The 16,209-nt window shown below is 50.8% G+C and overlaps 6 protein-coding genes and 1 non-coding gene across 7 annotated transcripts; 4 read left to right on the top strand and 3 right to left on the bottom strand.

The window, feature by feature from the left end:
• Positions 1–503: 503 nt before the first annotated feature.
• On the bottom strand, positions 504–1,307 carry BU24DRAFT_489288 (uncharacterized protein; the record flags this gene model as incomplete). Its single annotated transcript, XM_033533630.1, has 2 exons — positions 504–831; positions 949–1,307. The coding sequence occupies 2 exons, from the start codon at positions 1,305–1,307 to the stop codon at positions 684–686; spliced, it is 507 nt and encodes a 168-aa protein (XP_033387635.1). The 3' UTR covers positions 504–683.
• Positions 1,308–2,195: 888 nt separating this feature from the next.
• Positions 2,196–3,851, bottom strand: BU24DRAFT_341738 (MFS general substrate transporter; the record flags this gene model as incomplete). The annotated part of the gene is made up of 3 exons (XM_033523286.1): positions 2,196–3,203; positions 3,260–3,467; positions 3,520–3,851. 3 exons carry the CDS (start codon positions 3,849–3,851, stop codon positions 2,196–2,198), a joined length of 1,548 nt encoding a protein of 515 aa, XP_033387636.1.
• Positions 3,852–4,835: 984 nt separating this feature from the next.
• On the top strand, positions 4,836–6,442 carry BU24DRAFT_418883 (syntaxin). Its single transcript, XM_033527078.1, has 3 exons — positions 4,836–5,029; positions 5,084–5,799; positions 5,885–6,442. Exons 1-3 carry the CDS (start codon positions 4,913–4,915, stop codon positions 6,123–6,125), a joined length of 1,074 nt encoding a protein of 357 aa, XP_033387637.1. The 5' UTR covers positions 4,836–4,912; the 3' UTR covers positions 6,126–6,442.
• A 730-nt stretch (positions 6,443–7,172) lies between these two features.
• BU24DRAFT_116197 (aspartate aminotransferase) lies at positions 7,173–8,976 on the top strand. Its single transcript, XM_033520852.1, has 3 exons — positions 7,173–7,639; positions 7,740–7,871; positions 7,934–8,976. Exons 1-3 carry the CDS (start codon positions 7,331–7,333, stop codon positions 8,876–8,878), a joined length of 1,386 nt encoding a protein of 461 aa, XP_033387638.1. The 5' UTR covers positions 7,173–7,330; the 3' UTR covers positions 8,879–8,976.
• A 2,890-nt stretch (positions 8,977–11,866) lies between these two features.
• Positions 11,867–13,962, bottom strand: BU24DRAFT_116240 (uncharacterized protein). The gene has a single exon (XM_033520853.1). The coding sequence runs from the start codon at positions 13,790–13,792 to the stop codon at positions 12,008–12,010; it is 1,785 nt and encodes a 594-aa protein (XP_033387639.1). The 5' UTR covers positions 13,793–13,962; the 3' UTR covers positions 11,867–12,007.
• Positions 13,963–15,175: 1,213 nt separating this feature from the next.
• Positions 15,176–15,256, top strand: BU24DRAFT_t10. Its single transcript has one exon. It is a non-coding gene; the product is annotated as a tRNA-Ser (tRNA).
• A 172-nt stretch (positions 15,257–15,428) lies between these two features.
• Positions 15,429–16,129, top strand: BU24DRAFT_458991 (uncharacterized protein; the record flags this gene model as incomplete). The annotated part of the gene is made up of 2 exons (XM_033531688.1): positions 15,429–15,676; positions 15,733–16,129. 2 exons carry the CDS (start codon positions 15,429–15,431, stop codon positions 16,127–16,129), a joined length of 645 nt encoding a protein of 214 aa, XP_033387640.1.
• Positions 16,130–16,209: the final 80 nt, after the last annotated feature.

Genomic DNA, 16,209 nt, shown 5'->3' on the forward strand with positions numbered 1-16,209 from the left:
CTTAGGACATGGCGGGTGATGATTGGCGAGGCTGGCTTACGGCCGTACGATCAATCACCGCCAGAGCCGGCCAAGATCCAGCGGGTGGGAATTGTCAATCTCACATCGAATTCGGAGGTTTTAATGGGCCGTGCTAGATCTTGAAAGAGAAAATGCTTAAAATAGCTGTAAGCTTTTTGCAATATGGCCCCAAACTGCTCGTTGGTACATGGCAAGATAAACTCAGAGAAAAGGCCATCCTTGAACAGCTAACATCCTGCAATTTGTAAATCGCTACCACAACTGGGAACAACATTTCAATGACTCGGAGAGACTCAAGGTCAACGGGTCGCATCGGCTTCCCAAAGTGGCTAATTTCATACACATACATTTGACGTTTTCCAGCATTGATGGAAGAGTGCTTTACAATCACAACAACCATAATGATTGACGAAACGAATGTGGCGGTTCTTCTTCTATCCTCGATGTGTATCTGATTACTTTCATTGCAATATGATGTCACTGTTTAGTAGTTTGTATTTACTTGACGTCGCAATTAGTTAGCTAATACTTTCTAGTTAATCGTAAACCCCGATACCTGAATATGAGAGACGGCCATATCAAACATGTAAAAAACTTACTCTCGACTTCTTCGAAAATATGCACATCCGTTCCACCCTGCCCACAACACGAAGCTACCCTCTTCACTGACACGTCGGTCCACCGCATATCCTCCTCACATTCAACGGCGTCACAACCACATCCGGACTCGAGCAAATGGAGCCCCCCTCCTCCGTCGCCGCGCAATTCAATGGCTCGAACTTAACCGGCGTCGAAGCCATCCATTCCTGTCTGTACGTACAGATCAATCAGTCAGCTGTATCTTCCCATTCAAAAACAAAGCCATAAGACCAAAGATCACGGGGGACATGTAGAATATAAACACTGAAAAGAAAGACTTGTTCTTACCCATCACACCTCCAAGAATGAGAAACCTGCCATTCCCCCCTTTCCTGCGGGCCCCGCAAGTCAAAAAGCAGCCTCCGGTCCGCCGTGCATGCGTTCGAGTTCGGTATCGTGCCGTCCGGGCTCTTGGCGTCGCATGATGTCGGCGACGACACGGCGTCTTGGATGAGGGAGGGGTCCGGGAAGTGCGATTGGAATGTGAAGTGGACGGTTGCGCCGGAGGAGGGGGACGTGGTGTACAGGTAGTTGGTGATGGTGTAGGAGGTTGGGGCGCAGGGGGAGGTTTGGCGGGTGAGGAGGGGGGAGGAGAGGGCGAGGGAGGGGAGGAGGAGGAAAGTGAGGGTGTTGAGGTTGGGGAGCATGTTTGTGGTTGTGGTGGTTGTGAGGTTGAGTGTAGGTGGGTTTGGGTGAATGGAAGTCGGTGTGGGGAATGGCTTATGCTTGATGAACCAGGAAGAAGCGTTCGAGGAAAATAGAGCTGGTATATATCTATAGGGAAGTCAGATCTTTTGAATATCGATTCGGGTTGTAAATTGGTCCTCCGAATCGATAAATGCTACCCACTGTCGCGTGCCGTCAGTCGAGGGGCTAAGCCACACGACTTTCTTCGTTGTGCCACAGCATCCCGCCTCAGCCTGGCATACACCTGGAAGAGACGGTAAAACAATTCCTATTCGTGCCTTGAGAAAGTCAGTGTATTGCGGCGACGCCGGTACGGCTGCCTATTGGTATCGTCAGGTAAGCTGACCCTGAAACGGGGTCTCTTACCATGAACCAATATTTCATGTTTGTCCAGTAGTATGGAATAGCTGAGACCGAACCAAGGAATGGAATTACGTAGCTGAACTCAAGGTATGGGATTTCAGTCCTTCAATGTCTAAAATTAGATTTGGCGATGAGACAACGTGAACGCGGTGAACATCAGTAAAAACGTCACTGCTTCCCCCTCGCTGCCGTTGGCACAATCCACAGTTTGATGCCCTTATGTGTGACCATTTTTGACAATGCTCAATGCTACATTGAAGATCTTAAGTCGAAATGTTGCAAATAATATAAGAAAAGAACCATCACGAATGAACTGTGGCAAATGCAATGCTTGAAGGTGTGTAGTACAATTCGGTGGGAGGTAGTATAGCTCCCGGGTATCATCGTGGTACAAAATGCAAAGACGGTAAGTAACCGATGCGGAGAAATGGAGGCGTAGGTAATCGAGTGTCGCCACCGCCTATGCAGATAGAGCCCTTTCCTCTTCATCCATTTCGCTCCTTTTGCTCCTCCATTTGTATCCTTCGCTCTTCTCTCCATTTGGGACCCCATTTTAGTAGCGCCCATAGGATGGGACTCATAGCTGTGACGACAGCTGCGATGAAGGTGAAGCACCATCCCCTGCCCATGGCATCAATCATGATATTGATGATGCCCGTGCCACCAGCACCAACGAAGCATCTAACAAGGTTGTTGGCTGCAGTCGCTGTGCTTGGAGACATTGGGTAGTAGTCGATCAGCATCACGCTCATACAGTTGAACGCCCCTGTGAGACACAAGCCCATCAGGAAGTGCATTACCAATGGTGCTGCGAGCGAGGTCTCCACCTCCAAGATCCAACCGTAGCAGAGCAAGGCTGCCGTTCCAAGTGCCAGCATAGGCACGGCGACATGCAGTCGTGCACGCTCCAGAGGGAAGTTCTGAAGGTTATCCCCTCGCTTGCGATCGATTGTGAAGTTCTCTTTCTTTGCTACTCGTCTATAGTTCCAGTCCATCAAACGGCCTGCAAGCATGGGTGCGCAGAGGGCTCCGACGCCGAATGGGATGAATGCAAGTCCGATTTGAAGGTCGTTGAATCCGTATATTTCTGCAAACAGATAGGGCGCTGACGCAATGACATCGTAGAAGGCAGTATACACCAGGCTGTTGTAGAATAACAAGAGCCCGGCGTCCTTCTGTTTGATCACACGGAGAGTGCCTAGCGGGTTTGGAAACCTCAATTTCCGCTTACTTGCCAGCTCTACTTGTGCGTCTTGTTCTTGCCCCGAGGACTTTCGGTGTTTTAGGTAGTCGAGCAACGACATGTTCCATCCTTGTGGAGGTATGGAACCATTACCAACAACATTTCGAGCTGTTTCGGGAAAGGCGATAAAGAACACGATCAGGTACACTGCTGTCATGATTACAAGGAACCAGAATATCGCACGCCAACCCAGATATTCTGCGAGTAGGCCTCCAATGACTGGGGCTAGTGCCGGTGCCACCATAGGTCCCTTCCCAGATGTTAGTTTGGTCAGGCATCCCAGTGACAACATACGGCACAACTTACACTGGTGACATAGCCCATCCATGTGCCTCTTTCAGAGCTCGTCGCAACGTCTGCTACGATGCCATTGCCAAGTGCGATTGTTGCACTACTACCACTGCTTTGCAGGCATCGGAGAATGAAGAGTGCAGCATACGAATTCTGCAAGGCAAGGCCAATGTTCGCTCCTATGTAAAGAAGAAAGCCAATAGCATACGCAGGTCTTCTTCCTCTGCATCAAATTGTTAGCACTAGTTGGAGCATCAGACAGGCTGGATACTTACGCCATATCAGCAAGATCCCCAAAGAACGTGGGTGCTAGACCTTGAAAGATCATGTAAGAAGTCAAGGTAAGATTCATCAAAGTGCTTGAAACATTATATTCGTGAGTTAATGTCGTCAGCGCTGGGAAGTAGATGTTGGCCGACAACGGTGAGAAAAACCCGCCCCATGCTGCGAGAAATACAATGAATTGTTTCTTCCTTGTGCTGAATACGGAATATGGCGGTGAATTGGACGGAATGACTGACAGCGCCTCGATGTCGTGAGCGTGGTCCTCTCCAGTAATACTTTCGGATTTCGTTGATGAAGTCGTAGATCGAGGTCGTCCATCCATGGCCTTGTCGTCATCTCCCTTTTCCGATTGACGAATGTGGTTCTTTCCATCTTGAAATATATGGAGTTCATTACCATCACTAGATGCCAATGTTTCCCCGTCCTTGGAGGGGACTGCGTCCTGCCTCATGGCCAAATGCTGTGAGGGAGGACTGCCGACACTGACCGTCCGAACGATACATAGGAATATGCTGTAGGTTATAAGAGAGGGGAAGGGTAGGCTGGGGTGTGTTATGCAGCCGGCATGAGGGACGAGGTGTGGTTAACACCGGCGGCGAACTCGGCCAAGGGTGTGGAGATGGGGGATGGCTCTCTCTGTACTGTGCAAAAGAGTGCATCATTATTGGCGCAGGATGCAGTCATCCGATAGCCACGGGGCGCGTATGGTGCCAGTTACAGATAAGGCCCTTGACCGTAAGCTAAATGTCCCCTCCGGAGGCAGAGCATATCTTTTAGGAAACAACTTTCATCGTGGTCCATCGGTCAACATTCGGCAGGTGAAGGATGAATACGAATGTTAGATGGAGTAGTGGACGGGTAATTCACGGTAGGTGATGCTAACTCGGCCTAAAGTCGCCCGCGCTGGACATGTTGCAAGAGTACGGGCAGATAATGCAATGGATAATTCCATTATTTCAAAGGATTCGGCGTTTTGTTCTAGAGGTTTGGTTGTGTACATTCAGTCACTCCGGTGGTAATCGATTGAAGGAATGACGTGTGTGATGTCGGATGCCGGATTGCGGGCTGCACATGTAAGATTGATTGATAAATCCACTACTGACATCTAGAATGAATGATGGAATGGAATAATCAATGAATTTAGATGATGATTGACACGGGAGAAACGGCTCAGGCTTGACGACGGGTCGGGAGGAGTCGAACGAAGCTTGATTCCTTCTGCTTGGGTGTCACCCCATTCCGGATAATTAAGCGAGTTAAACCCGGCTTAATCCCCCGCCTGCTTGTGTGTCCCGATCGTCGTCATTGTCCACTGCCTGCATTGCTGCCAGCCATAGCTGTGTGCACCTCCATTACCGTTCCGCTGCCCTGCTATCCATCCCAATGGATTTAACCCCAATACTTAACAAGGCGCTAGCCTCTCACAATTCTCGCATCGTCGAACCTCATGTCTTCCGCGTACAGGACCTCGACGAGTTCCTGAAGGAGGCCTACCAGATCGTAATGCCACGTTTCTCGGGCTCTCACCGAACTTGACCACTAATTGACATACAGAGAGCGCGCATCGTAGAGCTACACACCTACCTTCGAGGAATCCGTCAGAGCTATCTATCCACTGCTCATCCCCCACGCAGGAAGCAGGTCTCGCGATCGCTCAATGGTAGCGCCGCCGCAGGTGTTGACAAGGACACCAAATACTTGACGGACGCCCAACGGCAACAGATCGATGCCGATGCGAAGGATCTCCTCCGGGACATCAACTATGCCGTGAAGAATCTGTCGGATGCAGAGCAGGTGCGACAGGAGACACAAAAGCGAATTGCGAACAAAAAGCGAGCAGGGCCAGGTTTTAGTTTCGTCGGACGATGGGCTGCAGGAGGCGCAGTGACTGCAAAGAGCCCAGAAGAACTACTCGAAGAGGCAAAGGCGAAGACATTGCAGGTACACCGTGAGAGCATAATATGGTATCTACAACGGCAGATGGAAGAATGCGGTCGCTTTCAGAGCTCGATGATGGAGATTAGGCTGAAGCGAGAGGTGGAGAAGAGCAAGAGTGTCTTATACAAGGCGAGGGGAACAATGCCATCCTCATCAAATTTCCAGGACTTGGATGGCGGATCAGAGAAGGATTATCGTGGGACAACCACCTACCAGCAGGATACAGAGTCGAAGGCTGTGGAGGCACAACTCGATCCGGAACAACTGCAACTCTTTGCGCAAGAGAACCAGGACATGCTTAAACACTATGAGGATTCCCTGGACCAAGTGCGGTATGTGGATGCTGTTCATCTATTTATCTATCTTCCTTTTCTTCTGTCACACCCTATCTGAGAATGCGAATCTGACACCAAATAGCCAAACGGAAAAGTCGCTCGTCGAAATCGCCGAATTACAGACTACGCTCGCAAACAATCTCAGCATGCAAGCCGCACATATCGAGCAATTGGTAGAGGACTCTTTCAACACCACCGAAAACGTAGGAACTGGTAACAAGGAGCTGAAGAAAGCGACCGAGAGGAAGAGCACCGCGCGGATGGTCTTTTACGGGACTGTAGCATTCTGCTCGACACTTGTGCTGTGGGACCTTTTCATATGACGGATAGATACGAAGCACAATTAGAAATACTTGCAGACGCTGCATCGCAGGTGACAAGAAATCGAGAATGAGCTTGTGATAGACGGTGTCAGCCGATGATCTTACCGGTGCACTCCGGGGAAACTTTCCACGAGCATTTCGTGCATGTGAAGCGAAATTGGGCCGAATTGCCCTAAACTTGCTGCTCGCTGACCCACCTTTGCCCTCGCCCACCTCTCCTTACGTCCCTCATGTCCCTTGCTTAACCTAGGCATTGGCGGTTTGATTCATGGAACACATGTTAGAATAGTACGGTATGGACACAATACAATAGCAACAAAGGCTTTGTTCGATCTCATATCCTCAATGCCAAAACCCTTCGAAACTGACCATGCAGCATTAAAGGTGTATGGAGTATTATTGAGTGCGAATAGATTGAAACCTCGTGGCAATTGCATGATACTATAGATACTTTCCCAGGTACTTGTAGTGGGCCAGCCGTTGCGCGATACAAATAGCTACTGGTATGGATTACCTAGTTGGTGCGGGCCAGGCACGAATTACTGCATTGTACAAAGTTCAAGTAAGTAAAGGACAAGCCTTAGCTGCGACTGCGCCAATAGCAGAGTTAGCAAGATTGATTAATACGAATACTGGGTCCCCAATCTGGCGTGGCTTGATTGATATCGGATCCGCATGAGAGGTTGGTGAGATCAATTGACATCATCACCAGGGCCGTCTAGAATCCGCACTCGTTGTAATCGTGGAGAGGTGGACCTCGGTATGGGCAACGAGCCTGTCTAGGGCGTTCAATCCCGAGGAGGACATTCTGGGGTTTATAAAGAGAGCTCTCTCTACGCATGAAGCTCGGAAAAAGGAAAAGAAGAAGAGAGAGTTCCGCGAATTCCATCCCCCATTCCCCCGTCCACCGTCACATCCCTTCTCCAAACTTTTTTGCCCCTGCTCTCCACTCCCACTACTCTCCATAGCTCAGCTCCGCATCCATCCCGCTGGACCGCGTGTTTCCCGACGTGCATTCACTGCAGCTCCCGTTGCAGCGAGCCATTCAGCACACTTTGCGGGGATATCTTAGCGTTGAGTTTGCTCAAAAGTCAAGAGGTCAGGCGGAGGCCGTTGTCCGCCCATCCTATCGTATCCAATCGTACCATTGGCGGTGTGAGACGTGAGGTGGTTTGAGTGTACACGAATAAGTAATAATAGCGATCATGCCAGAGTCACCTTCTCGAACAAACCCCACCCGCACCAACTCTCCTCCTACTACTTCTACATCATCCTCCTCCTCCCCTTCTTCTATCACTCCTCAATTCCGTCTATCCCAACTCACCTCCCACCTCGCTCCAATGGCTTCCACAACTTCCTTCGACGCCAATGCCGTCCCCCAAGCTCCCGAAGACCCTCTCTTCGGGTTGATGGCTGCTTTCCGCCGCGACACAGATCCAAACAAGGTCGATTTGGGCATTGGAGCTTACAGAGACGACAACGCAAAGCCATGGGTCTTACCCGTCGTCAAGAAGGTGAGTCACTCCATTTCTCCAACCCACTCTTCCAAGACCTTCGTTGTTACTGCGGCGGTTTGAAGACGAGGATTCACTAACATACCGTGTTTCGCCCCAGGCCGACGAGAAGCTTCGCAATGATCCCAACCTGAACCACGAATACCTCCCCATCGCCGGTCTCGCAGATTTCACGTCGGCGTCACAAAAACTCGTTCTAGGCGGCGACAGCCCCGCCATCAAGGAGAAGCGGGTGAGCACATACCCCATTCCCCCACCCATTATGACTAAAGCTCATCGCGAATTACCTCACAGGTCACCAGTTTACAGACCATCTCCGGCACCGGTGCTGTCCACTTGGGAGCTCTCTTCCTTGCCAAATTCTACAAGCCAAACTCGAACCGCACAGCCTACTTCTCCGACCCAACATGGCCGAACCACTTCCAGATCTTCAACAACGTGGGGATCCCGCAGAAGACATACCCATACTTCTCGAAGCAGACCAAGGGTCTCGACTTCGATGGCTACATCAAGTCCCTAGAGAGTGCAGATGAAGGTTCCATCATTGTGATCCATGCCTGTGCCCACAACCCTACCGGTGTTGACCCCACGCAAGAGCAGTGGAAGAAGATCGCCGAGGTGATCCGCGCGAAGAAGCACTTCCCCTTCTTCGATACCGCATACCAGGGCTTTGCATCAGGGGATTTGGCCCGTGATGGCTGGGCCATCCGATACTTTGTCGAGCAAGGTTTCGAGCTCTGCATTGCCCAATCGTACGCAAAGAACTTTGGTCTCTACGGCGAGCGCGCGGGATGCTTCCACTTCATCACCAGCCCGTCGACCGACGCCCAGTCAGTAGTTTCGAGAGTCGCCTCACAACTCGCCATTCTCCAGCGATCAGAGATCTCAAATCCCCCAGCATACGGCGCGCGCATTGCCTCGATCGTGCTGAACGACGCAGAGCTCTTTGCAGAGTGGGAGGCCAACCTCAGGACCATGTCCGGCAGGATCATTGAGATGCGCAAGGTGTTGCGCGCGAAGCTCGAGGAGGCCGGCACTCCAGGCACATGGAACCACATCACCGACCAGATCGGCATGTTCAGCTTCACGGGCCTCACGGAGCAGCAGGTCCTCAAGCTGCGGGAGGACAGCCACGTCTACATGACCAAGAACGGCCGCATCTCAATGGCAGGCTTGAACACGCACAACGTCGACTACTTTGCAAAGGCCGTCGACCAGGCCGTGAGGGCCACGCAGTAGTGCGTCATTTGATGGGTACGAATAGTGTATTGATGGGGTAATAGCCGGTCCAAAATCGGTAAATCGGAAATCCATTGATTGGTAGGAATTTATGGGCAATCGGCGTTGGTTTCCGTGGATCTCTAAGCAAACAAACGTGCGGACGAGGGACGACGGGGTCGTTTCTACCTAACAAACTCGGAATTAAAGTCTCATATCACGCAAGCAAGGCAACGAGACACATAGAGTTCTCTGCAATGTGCAGAGTAACAAACAAATAAATGAATGACTCAAAAACTTCACTCCAAAACTTCCCTCTCCAACCCTTCCGAGATCGGCGTACATACATGCTCCCTCCCATCATCATCCGCTGTTTGCAATTGCTTCTTCCTGTGCCAATTCTCGTCCATTTTTTTTCGCTAATCCCAGCCCCCAGCTCTCTCCCTGGGGTAAAATGGCGCCCCTGGCACCCGTAGACCATTACCCCTGCCCTGTCCTGTATTCGAGGGAGGCGCTGCTCACGGCGTTTCTCGAAAAAGGGCCTGCGGAACTGTGTTCGCCTTACGTACCCACTCACCCACTCCAGAGCCCACTATCCAGTCAGCCACCCACCTCTAGAACCTCTTTTTCGTTCTGAATGTCTCTCGGAGTATGAAGTCCAGAACCGGTGCGGTATTATTCCAAAGCATTGTCTTTGAGTGAGTGGTATGATGTCTGAGATAGTGAGTCAGGCGGTTCGTGGATGTGAATGATTGAAAATCGGATTTCCTAGTATGGAGTAGATACTGCAGAGGACTTGTATCGCGGTTGTGGGACGGAATTGTGATGCGTGTGCAATAGCTGACTGTTGACTATGGAAATCCGAATACTTGCGCTCTCGCCCTACCTCACTCTCTCCCCAACTCAGCGACAGCAGCAGTAGGTTTCCAACAGTTCAATCATCATCGGCACTTGAACTCAATTGCCTTCTTTTCCTCTCCCTTCGAGCACATGGCCCATACCTTACCGCCCGGCACCCCCCCCCCCCCCCCCATCAGATCTGGGTATCTACCCACCTCCAACACCACCCCAAGTCCCCCAACTCCAACTCCCAAGGCGAGGCTCGGCCCGTACATTGCACAGATTAGGCATGCGTTCCTTCCTTCACACCTCCCCTACCTCCCCTCCTAGCCAACCATTCCCCCAGCGCAAAGGTAGGGAAAGGCAACGCAGCTTGAACACCCACCCCGCCGTGTATGTACGATAGTCGTGGGTGTAGGTGTGGGGGCAGAAATGGTTCGTATGCTCTGCGCGCCACATCGCATCGAGTGATTGATTGATCGATACATCATCATCGCCGTCGTTGGCGAGGCGAGGCTCTGAGCTACGTTTACGTTTACGTCTAAGTACTGTGTACATACCTCGTACCTACCGACCGATCTACTAGATGGGCGCGGCGCCAGGTGGTATGGTTCAATGGTTCAATATGCATATCTACGTAAGATGGAGGTGGTGGAAGTGGTGGTGGTGGTGGTGGGGGGCGGAGAATAGATGACATGCCCACCCCACCCTATGAGGGAAGTGTGTGAATCTCACGTTATTTGCCTAGTTGGGAGTGAGGTGCGAGGTGTGTGTTTGTCTCGTGGCCTTGTTTCTTGGTGGAGGGCAGGAGAGGGTTCTGGATTATGGATTATGGATTATGGAGGGTTTCTGGATGACAGGAGGGGGAAAGAGGAGGAACGGGCGGTCGGGAGGAGGGTGTGTATGTGTGAGAGAGGAAGAGAGAGAGGGAGGGAGAGACTCGGTAGGTGATGTTGAAGGGAGTCTGCGTTGGGGGATGGTGAGGGTTCTGGTTGTGGTGGTACACAACAACCTAGGTATCTAGGTACCTACTCAACAAGTACCTGTTCATACAGTACATACTCCGTACGTTCGAGACTCTTCCTCCCCGCAGGACGAAAGGAATCTCATTACGCACGTGCGGTATGTACATGTACCTACATGTCCGATGCAATCTACTCCGTATGTTGGGGGACCTTATTTCATTTCGTCCAGGCATGTGCGTGCCGTGTAGGTACATACGGGTACATACGCGCTGCTGCATACGGAGATTTGAATGCGCGGGTCCTCCAACTGTGTACCTAGATAGGTATCTGTACGTACATGGAACAGTGCTGTATGTAGTGTTACTTCCCCAACGAACTTTGTTGAAATTTGAAACAATATTGGAGGATGCGAATAGGAAATTAAAACTCTTTCCTTTTTCGAAGGATATCACGCATTCGTTCGGGACGAAAGAGGAAAGTTTATTTTATGATTTTTATTCCATTTGTGGTAGCGTTTTTTGCTTTGTTTTTGAGACTTTGGCTATGCATGCTGTGTACCTTATGCTATGCTAATATGTGAATGTTGTGTGTTCTTGTGAAACAGGGGTAACTACCGATATCCTTCGTTGAATTTCCGTGTACGTGACTATGCGTCCTAGTCGTGCATAGAAAAGAGGAAGAGAAAAGTATGCGACAAGGTGGTGGAGACAAGATGTGCCGGCGAAACCACTTAAGGCTGAGGTCTATTTTTGCACCCGCCACGTTCGCAAAATCGAAGCTGAGAGAATACGAGAGAGAAGGTTCGTAAAAACCATGCGAGTATCTGCTGGATGCAAATTGCGGCATGTGTGAATGTGTAGGGTTATGATGTATGTAGGTATGTATGTACAGGGAAACTGCATTGTGCGGATACGGGATTTGCCATGTTGTCGGGGATAGATTGCGAGCGCGTGGAGCTGTGGCAGGGGGTGTTGGAGGTGCGAGGTGGAGGTGGCGATTCAGCAGCACCACCAACACACACGCATGCCCTCGCTTTTTGCCCCGCTCGATGAGGGAGGAATGATTGGCGGTGTGATGGAAGATCCCGGAAAATGAAACTTTGGGGGTGGAAGGGGAGTGGAAGAAAGAAGGAGAGGACGAAAAGAAGGTCCAAAAGCTCTGTGGAAAAAAGAAGAAGACTCCAACGCCCGAAGCCGCTCGTGGTATCATAGATGAAGCCGAAAGAAAGAGAATACTGAGAGGTATCAAGTGAAAGGTAGCGATGCTTTTTACGCCATAGACCGTAGAAAAATCGATAAGAAGAATGAAAGAAACCGCAATCATAATCGGGGAGAAAAAAAGGGTATTAGATGATCTCCTTGACTTCGTATCTCTTCGCGTTGAGCTTGGCTTTGATGCTCCAGCTCCGCTTCTTGTACCGCCTGTCGTCGTCATTGAGTTCGGAGCTCAGTCTGCTCATCAGGTTTCGTGGAGGGCTGGAACTGAAGCGTACGGTGTCCGCTGCAACCTGCTCCTCACTAGGGCCAAATTGCAAGCCCAGTCCTGTAGTCGTGGTCGTAGTGGAGATGTTACCGGAGATCACTGTGTCCTGGTGTTCGGGTACGCCTTGAAGGGGGAGGCTGATGACTGATGAAGAAGTGGAATCGATGCGGCGGAGTGGAGGTGATTTGCTGAAAGGGTTGGACTTTGGTGGAGAACGGGATGTGGACGGGCGCTCAGTGAGATCTGGTGTTGTGCGAGGAGCGGAGAGTGCATATGTGCCCGAGGAAGAACGTGGTCGCTGCAGTTCCGGTGGTGGTGGCGGTGATAGTCTTGGTGACTTCGCGTGTCGTACAGACGGTTGTCGTGCGAGCGAGGTAGATGAAGCCCTGGATCTCAATGCTGGATGGACTTTTGCTTGGTCCTGAGTAGGTGATTTGCGTCCGGCGGGAGTGTGTGGTCGGGAAGGGGGAACAGGGCTTTTGATAATGGGAACCGTGGTGGGTTGAGGAGAGACAGATCGCGATCGAACCTCTGCAGTGTTGTTTCCTGGAATTGGTGGGAGTGGTCGGTTCACTGGCGGTGCCAGCATCTTCGGGAGGGCCTGAATGTCTGGCTTCGAAAGGGGTTGCTGCATGCTGAGACGCATCGGCGCTGAGGTTGGTCCCTTTGGAATACTTCGAATAGGCAGCGGGAAAGACTTGATGTCCGTCAAGTCTTCCATGCTTGCATGAACAGTGATCTCCTGTGTGAATGGAGAATCACTTGACGCCTTTCGTACATGGGCTACGGTGTTGGTGGATGAGTTACGTGAATGTGAAGCACTGGAGGTTCCGCTCAGAGAGGGAGTCGAGATATCGGAGTTGCTATCGGAAGCGTCGTCGGCCTTCAAGCTTGGTGTCCCGATCAATTGCTCGTTGTCTGATGGTGCGTCTGCTTGCTGCTGAGGTGCGGTTGCGCCTTTGGTTGTCAGTGGTCGGATGATCGTCCAGGGCGGGCACTCTTTCATCAAGTTTGCCAGTTGGGGAGCTGTGTCGAGTGTGTCCCATTCCTTGAGCCTGTCTGCAACCCACGGGTTCTGTGTGCAGCGTAGCTTCGAGAAGTAGGCGCTGCAGGCCTGGACATTGTCCAAGGGATAACCATGGTCCAGTAGGTCCTCCAAGGTAGCCTGGAATTCTTTGTTGAATTCCTCGACACTTGGATATTGGTCGATATGGAGATTTAGGAAGTGACAGAAAGCATGATGGTAATCCTCGAATTTAAAAGATTGGAACTTTTGGTCAAGAGCTTCTATCATCTCAGACGCTTTCATGGCAGATGGTGGCAATGGTGGGCCGACCTCGAAGACTTCAAGTTTGATGTCGTCGCTTATAGATAGGAAAATGTCGCGCTTGATCTCCCGGTCCTTCTTCATCCATGCCTTTCGCTCGTCCAAAAGCTCTGGTTGAGGATTTGACTTTACCACTGGTGAGAAGAAGTTTGGTCCGGAGGCTGGCATTGGCATTGGTCGTGTGCCGTCGCAATACTCCCAAAGCCCCTTGGCTTCGAATGCAGCTTTCAATCCGCGTCGCCATCTTGAATATTGAGCACCCGTTGCATCTGCTGTGAGAATGGCCACACCCGGCAGGGTGATGGACATTGAAGTCGACATGGTGGCGGTAGTAGTGGGGATTGAATCGAGTCGGTGTCGTTCAATGTAGACGACTATGAACAATAGCGTAGAGAATAGGATTCAGCAGCGGCACTCAGGTTTTGAGTGACATGTACATCCAAAGGACACACTGCGGAAATCCGATTGAGTCGAACAGGACCCGTACGCTGTACGGCGCCGCAGTCGGTATATATGTGTCCCAACTCAGAACCCTACGGGCTGACACCATCCACCCACCATAACATGTCTGCGCATCGGACTCGTTCATCTCGTATGGTACGTAGTCTACCGCTGCGTCGGGGTTTTCTGACCAGCCTAGCAGTATGCATGTTTGTAGACTCGCATGATGGACCCATGTCTACAAGCCCCAATGGTAGCATTGACAGGCTGATGGAAGGGAAACTGTGCAGGCAATCAACCTGTAGCATGACCGGAATTTTGGTGGATGGGCACTGCGCTGACCTCTTTCCGTAAGCTGCGCATTCTGGGGTCTTGCGATTGTGGCTGCGGTCAGCACGCTATTCTATTCAAAGGGTCCGGATTTCCAATATGGAGATGCAACAGTTGGGCGTATTGGGCCAATGGGGAAGTAAGATGAGATGGCTGACATGGGGCAAGATCTCGGTGGGTAAGGCGTCGGGTTACGGAGGCATTGCTCGAAGTCCGAACGTATGTACCGCTGTACATCTTGCGCACCATTTGGGCGAGGATAATTGGGCCAAGGGTCCTCGTGAAGTCGTAATACGACAGGGAATTTCCCAATTACGCACCTGCACCCGCAAAGTGGTGCTGAGCAAGAACCATATGATGCCTCGAGATGGCGGATTGGCAGTTTCGTGGGAATGCACGTGGGGTTGTGTGGCATACAGATGTGCATGGCAAGCAATAACATGATACTCTAGCGCTTGCTCGATTTGCTTCAAAGCCGTTGTACGGAAACATGTTGACCGATTCCAAGAAGGATGTGGAGATTTGGTACAACAAAGATCTGAAATGAAAGGAAACCTGCGACGAGAATGAAGCAGATAGATGGGTATAATTCCATACGATTACTGACGGGTACCTAGATGAGGCCGCATCTGTTGGTTCCTGTCGTGTCGCGAAGATGGCTGGCGCTAGACACGATAACGAAGGTCATTCTGGGAATTCTCGAGAAGTTTTCCAAATTGGGCGCATGGATCCCGAGTGACAGACGAACGGATGGAATAGATCCGGATACGGAAGAAGATGGACGCTGCACTCCGCACCAAGTCCGGGTTGCCCGACCGTTTGGTGGTGATGGTGATCATCACCATCGAGGGTGTGTGCTAATGGTCACCATCACCGTCATTTATTTGGTTATATAATGTATCAAAATTATCAATCTTTCATCAAACATCACCAGGCGTGGTGGCGGAGTGGTTATCGCGCAAGACTAGAAATCTTGTTCCTTCGGGAGCGTCAGTTCGAATCTGGCCCACGTCGAATTTCTTTTTTTGCTGATTTGGGCTCTGTATGCCAAGACTTTAGTGCAAGGGTGGATGGACATAGCTTCCTTGACCACAGTAGACACAGCTCACACTCTCTCATCTTCAATTGCATACCAAACACTACTTACTCTTTCTTCCTTCTTTTTTTCTGGTCTCGCCGACCTTCCATGCCGCCTCGCCCGTTTCCCTACCCATTGAAAATAGGGACCGATATTTGCTCCATCCAACGAATCCAATCTATCTTGACAGCCAATGTTCGTCGAGAATGCGAAGGATCCAAGTCACGAGAGCCATTGAAAAGGTTTCTATCTAAGATATTCACGTACCCAGAATGTCAATTTTTCTATGATCGCTTTGGTCCAGTGGAGGCAGCCTACAACAATATCGGGCAAGTGTCCCAGTATCTAGCGGGGCGGTAGGTATACCTTTTATTTTCGACATTTGAACTCTAGCTCACGCCGCTCATGATAGATGGGCTGCCAAAGAAGCTTGCCGAAAGGCATGCGGTCACCTTGGGAAGTCTAATGGCCTCCACTCGATCATGATATTACCGTCGAACTCTTCCAGCCAGCAAAAGGGTGGCCCGCAAGGCTTGATCCTACGTCACCGCCTACCGTCTCGACCCCCACATCCATCCGACGCCACATCGTCCTCTACAGAGTTGGAGCGTACTGTATTCAACATCGAAGATGTTGAAGGGCAATTTTGCGAAGTCAGCATCACACATGACGGGCAATACGCACAAGCTGTAGCTTTGGTGCCATCCGTTCCGAAGGAATGGTGGCAAGCGTCCTCCAATGCAGCAGCAGATGTCGAATCCAAATTGAACACAGGAAATACTTCGATGGACCCCTCCGGTGTTGAATAAGGACGCTCCAAGTGAAGAACTTGAAAACATGACCGGGCGATAATTTATGGCATTCAGTCCATTTTAGTTGGATGTGCGTG

Source organism: Aaosphaeria arxii (assembly GCF_010015735.1).
Source record: "Aaosphaeria arxii CBS 175.79 unplaced genomic scaffold BU24scaffold_2, whole genome shotgun sequence".
Classification (NCBI taxonomy): Eukaryota; Fungi; Ascomycota; class Dothideomycetes; order Pleosporales; genus Aaosphaeria; species Aaosphaeria arxii.

Bases quoted from the DNA above. Each gene is read 5' to 3' on its own strand.
- BU24DRAFT_418883 (XM_033527078.1), top strand. From the start codon at position 4,913: ATGGATTTAACCCCAATACTTAACAAGGCGCTAGCCTCTCACAATTCT. The intron at 5,030-5,083 runs GTAATGCCACGT...ATTGACATACAG, and splicing joins TGAAGGAGGCCTACCAGATC to AGAGCGCGCATCGTAGAGCT. The intron at 5,800-5,884 runs GTATGTGGATGC...GACACCAAATAG, and splicing joins GATTCCCTGGACCAAGTGCG to CCAAACGGAAAAGTCGCTCG.
- BU24DRAFT_116197 (XM_033520852.1), top strand. From the start codon at position 7,331: ATGCCAGAGTCACCTTCTCGAACAAACCCCACCCGCACCAACTCTCCT. The intron at 7,640-7,739 runs GTGAGTCACTCC...GTTTCGCCCCAG, and splicing joins TCTTACCCGTCGTCAAGAAG to GCCGACGAGAAGCTTCGCAA. The intron at 7,872-7,933 runs GTGAGCACATAC...ATTACCTCACAG, and splicing joins CCGCCATCAAGGAGAAGCGG to GTCACCAGTTTACAGACCAT.
- BU24DRAFT_116240 (XM_033520853.1), bottom strand. From the start codon at position 13,792: ATGTCGACTTCAATGTCCATCACCCTGCCGGGTGTGGCCATTCTCACA.